At 36.4% G+C, this 9862-nt stretch overlaps 1 protein-coding gene and 2 long non-coding RNA genes across 3 annotated transcripts; 2 read left to right on the forward strand and 1 right to left on the reverse strand.

The window, feature by feature from the left end:
- Window positions 1081-2242, forward strand: LOC110271756. The gene is made up of 2 exons (XR_002362387.1): window positions 1081-1125; window positions 2034-2242. It is a non-coding gene; the product is annotated as an uncharacterized LOC110271756 (long non-coding RNA).
- LOC110271755 lies at window positions 1453-2257 on the reverse strand. Its single transcript, XR_002362386.1, has 2 exons — window positions 2160-2257; window positions 1453-2096 (listed from the first exon to the last, which is right to left on the reverse strand). It is a non-coding gene; the product is annotated as an uncharacterized LOC110271755 (long non-coding RNA).
- On the forward strand, window positions 2285-9862 carry LOC107640139 (nucleolar protein 6). Its single transcript, XM_021123598.1, has 25 exons — window positions 2285-2659; window positions 2745-2906; window positions 3021-3186; window positions 3282-3398; window positions 3511-3641; window positions 3754-3904; window positions 4343-4410; window positions 4757-4855; window positions 4955-5070; window positions 5497-5671; window positions 5769-5879; window positions 5975-6053; window positions 6178-6321; window positions 6409-6522; window positions 6682-6803; window positions 6896-6978; window positions 7064-7188; window positions 7274-7394; window positions 7474-7611; window positions 7899-8004; window positions 8256-8348; window positions 8447-8552; window positions 8860-9002; window positions 9090-9179; window positions 9296-9862. Exons 1-25 carry the CDS (start codon window positions 2495-2497, stop codon window positions 9422-9424), a joined length of 3054 nt encoding a protein of 1017 aa, XP_020979257.1. The 5' UTR covers window positions 2285-2494; the 3' UTR covers window positions 9425-9862.

Raw genomic sequence — 9862 nt, forward strand, 5'->3', positions numbered from 1 at the left:
TTTTAATGAAAATCATCACAGCGTCACTTCTCCAGAGGGGAGGGGTTCGAACCCCATATGTAACATTTTATTAAAATTTAACTTGTAACCGGTTTGGTTGGACCAAATTTTACCGAATTCGACCGATTTTTACTGGTTCGCACCGAATTTAACCGGTTCACAACAGTTTTATACCACATGCAGTCCAAACATCGAATCGGACTGGTAGAAGGTCCGATTCACCGATTTTTCAGTTAAATCGATTGATTCGATCCAATTTTAATAACACTGAACAGAGGTTCTCCCATAAACCCTACACCCAATTGACCCAAAAATAGTAAATCCGCCATAAACCCTACTACCCTGTTAGGAAATCATAAGAAACGAATCCATAGGAACAAAATTCCTAAAATGCCCCTATCCTAATATCAAACAATGTTCTAAAAATCGGACCGGTTTAACTTCGAACCGACAACAATAACAATCCGATCAGACATGTAAAACCGGTAATTAAAAAACTGACAAGAAACCATTGAACTAAACGAAAACCGATCGATCGGACCGAACCGCAACCGGGCTGGTTTACACAAAAAAAGGAAGCTCCTTCGTTTCTTTCTCCCTTTCTTTCTTTCATTTAGAGAAATCACACAAACCCTAGCACTGTAAGCCACTAAGCCTACACCACAGCCACAAGGAGTGGCATACTGCCGCCGTCCGTCGCACTCAAAGTTCGCCATCTGTCATCTAGCTTCCCTCGTGCTCCAAGTCTTCAACCCCTGTTCGCTGTCACCGATCGCGGCTGCTTCCTCGAGCTCGGCGTCCGTCGTCTTTGTCTTCTCAGCCGCGCTTCCGTCGCCGTTTGTTTGCCGTTCACGTTCGCGTCTTCGTTCGCGTTCTTCGCCGTTCACGCTCGCTCGGCGTTCACCGTTCGCGTTCACTCGCTGTTCACCGTTCGAGTTCGCGTTCGTCTGGAAGCCACGTTGCTCTGCTTCAAACTCTGCGACCAACCCGCGCGCTCCACTCAGCCGTCGAACTGCTCTCTTTTGTCCCCGCCGTGAGTTCCCTAAACCCGCCTCCAGACAATACACTCACACAACACCAATACTCTGCTTCAAACTCTGCAACTTCTGATTTCTATTACAATAAGTAATTATTTGATTTGGTAGTGGTTTGGATTTTTTCATAAACTGAATTGAAGTTACAATAGTTATGTTCTCTTCTCTATTACATTGAAATTAAGCTTTGAATTCTCTTATTTCGTTTTAATTTTACCGCACTCAACATGTTTGATGAAATGCTTTAACCGTATTTCTGGTTGGTTTTATAATTTCTAGCTTTTAGAAACTTAGTAAGTTGATTGCATGTGAAATTAGAATAATTGGATCATAGTAATTAGGAAATTTTAGTTGCACAAATAGCATCTTTGCAGAAAACATATTAGCATGATGATTCCACTTGCACTAGTGTTCTTTTGGTAAATTTTAACTGTTACTGTGAACTTGTTAATTTGCAAATTGTTCTTGTGTTCTTCTGTTACTTTTAATTTTTTTTTGTTTTTGTTGTGATTTTCTGTTCTTGAATTCGTTAAGTTGATAATTTGCTAAATTGTTGGGCTGCTGTTGTTTTAATTTGTCAAATTGTTGAGTTCAGATATGGTTGTTTATTTTGACTTGGGTAAAGAGACTTATGGTCATTTTTTCCTGCCTTATACTGATTCAGATGATTATTTTCAGAGGATGTGCACTTATTTATGTATCTTGAGAAACTGTCTTTCTGGGTGTTATGAGCATTTGGTGAAGCCTGTATTGTACCTATTCAAAGCTTAGTTTTACCAAATGGTCTTCAAAACAACTCATCCAAAATGCTACTGCACAAATCCGAGTCTATTGTCTCTTAAAGCCTGTATGCACCTTCATTTGGTGAAGCCTTTCTAGCACTAGTCCACTACCAACTTTGTTATTAATAATGTTATCAAATTTATTTATCCGAGTACTATGTTTATTTTTTAGTTGGATTTATGATAATTCATTTGATATTCTTCCTATTCTTGTCAGATATTTCTTTTAACTTTTTGTGTACTGATGAGGAATTGTACTTGCTTGGTATCATGCTTTCATCTGGCAATTTTGCATTTAATATAAAAAAAAGGAAAATCCTAAGAGAGTAATTCACCACTCTACTGGAAAAACTTCATACTACCTTATACCCTCAACTTAATACTTGCATATTTATAATTTATTTATTATTCTATTCTAAAACGGTTTTTTCGGTTGAATAATCGGTTAGACCAGTTGGACCAGTGAACCAGTGACTAATCTCACTAGCTCCTCATCCACCTCCGTCGCCGCCTCCGACCACCCACCCCTTTCTTCTCTACCGCCGGAACCATGCTACTTCTTCCCTGAAGCCACTAGCAAGTCACGTTCTATTCCAGACAACCGTCCTGCGAGCTCGCTGACGCCACACCCTTCGCACACGCCGCCGTCCGCCTTCGTCTTCCTCCGCTGGCACCAACATGGAGGGTTTAGGCAACCATGCTATGATGGACTCAACGGAGTTGAAGGTTAGCGAGTTATTGAAAGAGGTCCACCTTTATCATTCCTCTCACTTTTCCAGCATCGTTGATAACACTGTCTCCGCCATAAAGTCATGCATCGACGAAATCCCCGTTGACTTCAAGGTCTGCTCTTTCAAGCTCATATTATTATAATTTGTTCTTTTTGGAGCATTCAACGTTGATTCTTTGAGTGCTGATGAGTTTTCAGGTAACTGCAGATGTAGCACCGAAATTCGTGAGGGACATTGGTGCGGATAAGGTTGACTTCATGTTTAAGAAGCCATCACTCATCGAAATCGGAGGCAGTTATTCTATTCAGAGTCTCGTTAGGCCTGAGCTCAATGTTGATCTTATTATCAGGTTACCCAAGGTATATTATTTTAATATTCATATAAACTTAAACTAAAAGAAGGGTTAACCAAACTTATATACATGTTAATGTTCATGGTATTAATGTCACGCTATTTTCCTATTATTATGTTAGGGGTGTTTCCACGAGAAAGATTACTTAAATTATAGGTACCATGCCAAAAGGTGCCTTTATCTCTGCTTGATCAAGAAGTACTTGGAGGCTTCTCCATCTATTGGTAAGGTTGAATGGTCTACCTTTCTGAATGAAGCCCGAAAGCCTCTGCTGCTTGTTTATCCAGGTAATTTCTTTTTGTTCTTGCACACATTTTACCTTAAAACAAAGTTACCTTAAAACAATAGTGGCAGGCTAACATTAAAAGGGAAAAAATTGTAGCTGCAAAGGTTGCTGAAGTTCCTGGTGTTTTTGTAAGAATCATTCCGTCGGCTACGTCTCTATTTAGCTTATCAAAGCTGAACATGAAGCGTAATAACATTCATAATTTGAATCATGGTTTGTTCCTCGACTTCCCCCGATATCTGGTTATCTATATTTTGTTTTATTGAGATAACGACTTCTTCCCTTTTCTACAACCTATTAATCATTGATTGTTAATATTCTCAAGGGACCACACTTCAGGCTACGCCAAAGTACAATTCTAGCATTCTGGAAGACATGTTTCTAGAGGATACAGCATTTGTCAACAAAACATTTCTTGGTTGGAAGGAAATAAGAGAGGCTTTGATCCTGCTTAAGGTTTGATATTTGAATATTACTTTTGCATCATGCATAACATGATAACACTAATAATGTTAAAGATATGTATAATAGGGAACACGGAATTGAGTTCTTGTTTCCATTGATCTAGGTTTGGGCTCGACAAAGAAGTTCAGTATATGTTCATGATTGCCTGAATGGGTTTTTGATTTCTGTCGTACTGGCATATCTTGCTTCTAAGCAACAAATCAGCAATTCAATGAAGGCAATTGAAATAGTTCGGATTACCTTGAACTTCATTGGTATGTGCATAGACTCTCCTTTGTATCATCATCATGATTGGTCAGTTACAAAAGTGTATCTGTTCAGATTGTTTGCGCTTAAGATAGACATCCATTTCTTTCATGTAAATGCTATGGACAAAATTATTATAACTTTTTGACCTATACTTGGCTAATTTTGATCACAAGTTTGGTGTCTACCATATTTTATGTATTTGCAATTGTTTAACATTGTTCCTCTTTACTGGTATATCCAATTTGATAGTTCTGTTATGGAAGCCTATGCCATATCCTTTCAATCCAGTGTCACATCTAGTTTCTTAATCAATTTTGTAGCCAATTTGCTATTGACAAAGAACCATCACAGATTGGGAGTGGGGATTAGGTTTTGACATTCAATGCACATATGTTGTGCAATAGGTATATATTCATTGTTGCAAATGTTCTTTTTTTTTGTAGCAACGTCGGAGTCGTGGAGCCGAGGGCTATACTTTCCAAAGACAGGCCTGAATAGTATTACAAAAGAGGTCCACATCTCTACTTGTTTTTTAATTTTTCCATTATTTGGTTTCGTTTTACTTTTAACTGTGTTATCATATTATGTGGTATTTATTTGCATTCACCTTTCATTTGTTATCTGTTCTGATATCAACATCTTGAGTGATTTGGTTCTCTTTTTTCCCTATTATCTGTTTTTTAATACTTGAGAGAGGGAGCCAGCCTGACCTAGTGAACAAGGCTTAGTTGTTGACTATCTCATACTTATGATTTTGCATAATATATAATATATTTGCAATTTTCTGACACATGTTATGTGCATTACATTGTCTTAACTCTTAATACAATCATTGTGTCCATGATTTTCATTTTCAGGAAAAGATTCAGCTTAAAGAGTCATTTCCTGTTATCATATGCCATCCATCTGGAGGATTCAATTTGGCTTTCCGAATGTCTAGAAATGGTTTAAATCAGGTGCGTAGGCCATAATACCAATTTTAATTTTTCCTTTTCCTTTTTCTATAGCTGCTGTTCTTATTTTCTTTGCTTTTGTTCCACATATTTTATATTCAGCTTCAAGATGAGGCTGCTTTGACACTTAAGTGCATGGAAAAGTGTAGAGCTGGCGGATTTGAGGAAGTTTTTATGACCAAGATAGACTATGCGGTTAAATACGACTATTGCATAAGGTAACTTATTCCGTTTAATTTTGTTGTGTCCGTTAGTCTGATTGAATGCTTTTCCTGTTGGATGGTAATATAAGTCATAGGAGTGTTACTCTGCGATCTCCATGTTCTAGTGCAAAACTTTTTGCATGTTTTACTTTGTTGTATACTCTTCAATGTAATATGTTGGAAATGTAATATAAATAGAAAGGAAAATGAAGAATTTCAATGATCATACTTGGATTTTTAGCAGCTCTTAAAAGCAAGTATTTTTTTTATTATTTTTATATAAGGTCTCCTAAGTTTATGTGTCATTAAAATTTTAGCGGATTATATCAAAGGAAGTCTGAACAGAAAAGTTCTGAGCTCCCCTCCTTGGATCAATTTCTTGATGACTGACTGACTGACTTGTAAGCTAAAAATCTATTTATTACATGATTGTTCTTATAGATTAAATTTGAAGGGAAAGAAGGAGGTATATGTATCAGGATTTTGTTTGGATGATGAGTGCTGGAGATTGTATGAGGAGAAAGTACATGGTATTTTAGCCAAAGCGTTGAATGACAGAGCAAAGTCGATCCAAGTTACGTGGAGAAACACACAATGCCAATGGAGTGTGAATGATGTATGGTTTTAAACATGATTTTTCACTGTTTCATTTAAATATCATGTTTTGGATACTTTGTTCTTTCTCTTAATTCTAGTTGAATTCACAACTCCAGGGATTGTCTGTACTTGATAAAGAACCGTTGTTCATAGGAATTTCAGTGAGTACTTTGGAGAAAGCATTTAGGATAGTTGATATTGGCCCAAATGCTGAAAGTAAAGATGAGGTATATTTTTTTGTCCAAATATAATCTCTTTTTCATTTTGTTTTCAAATTTGTTTCCTTGCATGCAATACAGCTGTTACTTATGATTTGAAGCAGGGTCTGGAGTTCCGGAAGTTTTGGGGAGAGAAAGCAGAGCTTAGAAGGTTTAAAGATGGTAGAATTGCTGAAAGCACAGGTTTGCCTTCTTGTGTTCTGACTTATCGTTTAGTTGTTTGACTATCATACCTCCTTGTGGCTGAAGTCATATATCCTGATGACTAACATGATAATGGCATTTTTTATTGTATGAAAAATCATAGTATGGGAAAGTGAGCAATGGTCAAGGCATCTTGTTTTGAAAAGAATAGTTGAGCATGTGATTGGTCGGCATCTTTCTCTATCCATGGAAAATATTATAGGTGCTGTTGATCAACTGGATTTCTCTTTGCTTCATGGTGCTGGAGGTATTGGGAACTCTCTCTCTCGTGTTTGTGTGTGTGCGTGCTTTTATTAATAACCGCAATGTTTTTGAAACGATTAACTCTTGGCAGATCCTGTATCATACTCTGGAAATTTGCTTGGGGCATTTGATCTTTTATCAAAGCGCTTGCGTCTTATTGAAGACCTCCCTTTGAAGGTGTCAAGTGTACAACCTTTAGACTCTGGTATTTTACCTTAAACTTGTCATTTTCAGTGCTTCTATTTGCGTTTGCATTGTAGTTCACAATTAACAAAACTATTATTAGTATTTTTTTCCAAAAAAGAAAAAGTAATTATTGAAACCTGAGCCAGATCAATGTTGCATGTTTATTTTTTATTTACAGCTTTCAGGTTTACATCAGTCTTCCCTCCTGAACCTCATCTTCTAGCTAATGAAAAATTTGAATCTCTGAGACTTAATAAGTATGTTCCATCGTGCGTTCAACCTCTGGAAGTCATGATTCAGGTATGGATTTATTCACCGGCAGTGTTAACTGAAATAAGCTTGATATAGGCAATCTATGACAACTTTCTTCCTATTTTTGGGGCTTTTCACAGCTGGAGGGTTCTGGAAACTGGCCCATGGATGAAATTGCTATTGAAAAGACAAAATCTAGTTTTCTTATTCAAATTGGAGAGAGGTGGGGCCTTGAATCTTTGTTTTACCTTAGGATGGATCTTTTCCAGTATTTCATTCATTATTTATTTTTTGGTTATTATTGGCAGTCTTCAGAAGACATGGGGGGTGACATGTACTGCCACTGAGAATGATGTAGATGTTTTGATGGCTGGTTATGCATTTCGTCTTAAAATTTTGCATGAAAGGGGACTTAATCTGTTAAACAAGGAAGGTATGGGCTTCCACTACTTATATGAATTTGATGACTTATTGGAAATCTTACTTCAATCCTACTGATCAAACCATTTAACATGCAGCAGGAAATGATCAAGCAAAGCGAGTTCATTCTACTGACAAGAAACTTTTTATTCATAGTCAGCATGCAAGCATGATCAATGGTTTACAAAGTCGTCACCCAATATATGGGACAGTAGTGAGGTGAATGTTTGAAAATTTCTTTGTTAAGCTATATTGCATTTGTAATGTGGAACTAATACATGGATTTTCATGTTGATAGACTTGCAAAACGATGGGTTTCTTCACATTTATTTTCAGCTTGCTTGTTAGAGGAGGCTGTTGAGCTGTTGGTTGCATATGTCTTTCTGAATCCTTTTCCGCTTGGTGTTCCTTGCTCAAGAATCAATGGGTTTTTAAGGTGAGTTTCTAAATCATTGCTGGTAATCAAATCAGCAATCATAATTTTGACTAGAGATGAATGTTTAATTATTTATTTTGAGATTGTTTAAACATTGCATCACGTACTCTCTAACTTATATTACTGGAAACTTATGTTTTATGTTGAAATATCAGAGAATTGGGTGTGAAGTTGGGCGGATAATTCTCCTTAGATTTAGGATTCAGTATATATCAGATTGCTGTTAAACACTTGTGTGTTTCTAGCACTTTTTCTAGTTTTCATATACATGTCCGATGTGTTGACAGGTTCCTGAGATTACTCTCACAGTATGATTGGACTTATTCACCATTGATTGTTGACATAAATAATGACTTAAGCCCAAGTGATGAGAAAGAAATAAATGTAAGTCGTGTGATTGACTGGATATTTTACAGCTTTTTTCCCAGTTATTAAGGCCTGATTTTTGAAAGAAAAAAATGCATTACCTTTATATGTTTGATAATTTCATTGTCTTTGGACTCGTCGTTTTGGTAATGCATTTAAATATTGGAGTAATTCTCTATGATATATGGTAATACATGGCTTCAGATTGTGTTTAAGTAAGAATAAACGTAAGTAATTTTTTCTGCTTATTTAATTTCTGCATTATTTGTTTCTAACAGGAACTTAAAAGGTTAGTTGCATATGCCAAAAGCAGTGCAAATTTGTTGACAAAACTCACTTTTCAGGAGGAGATTGGTCCATATAGATGGGAGGTAAGTGGAGCACCTTTTTCGGTTCCTTAATTGTTTCAAATTTTAATAAAAAGATATCTTTTCCACAAACTTGACGAGTTATTAAATTATTGCTGCAGTGCCTTTTTCGAACTCCTTTAAACAATTATGATGCCATAATTCTTCTCCACAAGGACAAACTCCCATATCCCCAAAGACTTCTCTTTCCATCTGAAGCTGATAATGGTACAATTCCTAATGACTGGTAGTTTATACAATTGTACAGTGCATGAATGGTTTAAGTGTGATGGGAACATAATTAGTTTGCTGTGATTATTACTGATACAATGCAATTATGTGATTTTGCTAGCTATAACGGGTTTATCTGATCAACATTGATGGTTATATAAGTGTTCAAGATATATGATTCATATGATAACGAGGACTATAAGTAGTTGACAGCATGGATATTATATGTTTTTAGCTTCTCTGCTTCAATTTCAGATTTTGTGCTTGACTAATCAAGTGATATTCATATTTGCAATGTCGGCAGGAAAACTCATTGCTAGAGGGCATGCTAGCAAGTCTTTTCAACCTTTTCTGTTGCCTAAAGATTTGAAGGGTAAACCAGCAGCACTTAAAAATAAGTTGCTTATAGACTTTGATCCATCAAGGTTCTTTGTCAGAGATTTAGAGGCAAGTACAGTGAAAATAATTTGACGGTGAACATAACATGGTGTGTTTCTTATGCCTAATTTTGATACTTCCATCTATCACTTGCAGAAAGAGTTCTCCAACACATTCAAGGTATGGCATGATTCTCTGGGAGGTGATGTAATTGGCCTAACGTGGGTAGAATCTTACTCTTCAAAGGTATGAAAATTGCATTCAGAATTTTATATTTGTGGACTTAGTGCAAAGTACATTAAAAACAAATCTCTCTCTCTTTTGTAACCGTTTCCTTTCCTTTTTTCCGTTCTCTTTTAAAGAAGCGGAAGCAAGAGACAGATGTGAATCAAGCACACAACCCACCCAAGGTTTTAAAAGCAGTGGGTCAAGTTGGGAAAGGGTTTGTGAGGAGCATATGCTTTCTAAAGCCTCCAAAGCTCACAAACTAATCCTTATTCCATTTTTGTTTTCCCTCCAGTTGTCAATATGATTACGAGATAATTTTCAAGGTCATTAGTATGATCAATTATAAAATTATCACTAATTATTGTGGAGGAAGTGGTTGAATATAGTATCGGTTATGTGCAGCACAAGAATACAATTTTGGTAGGTAGAAGAGTTGGTGCAGATTGGTGTGTATAATATTTATATTTGTCACTTCAACCACAAGTCCTCCACAGGCTCGGCAGCTCAACAAGTATGAAGAGCTTATGTTTTCCATTAGTGTAATCTGATTGGCATATTAATGTATGCTTTTTGGGAAATTTTATTTATTTATATTCTTTTCACGGTCCTTTGAAAAGAAGGCTGGAAAATGTAATGCTATATCTGAACATTAGCGCAACCGTTATTTAGATTCAATACAGAAGTCCTAATATTACCCAATT

Source organism: Arachis ipaensis, chromosome B05 (assembly GCF_000816755.2).
Source record: "Arachis ipaensis cultivar K30076 chromosome B05, Araip1.1, whole genome shotgun sequence".
In the NCBI taxonomy this organism is placed as follows: Eukaryota; Viridiplantae; Streptophyta; class Magnoliopsida; order Fabales; family Fabaceae; genus Arachis; species Arachis ipaensis.

What these genes read in the sequence shown, in the direction of transcription:
- LOC107640139 (XM_021123598.1), top strand. Translation starts at nt 2,495, where the DNA reads ATGGAGGGTTTAGGCAACCATGCTATGATGGACTCAACGGAGTTGAAG. An exon ending in AAATCCCCGTTGACTTCAAG is followed by an intron (nt 2,660 to 2,744) that starts GTCTGCTCTTTC and finishes ATGAGTTTTCAG; the next exon opens with GTAACTGCAGATGTAGCACC. An exon ending in CTAGAAATGGTTTAAATCAG is followed by an intron (nt 4,856 to 4,954) that starts GTGCGTAGGCCA and finishes TTTTATATTCAG; the next exon opens with CTTCAAGATGAGGCTGCTTT.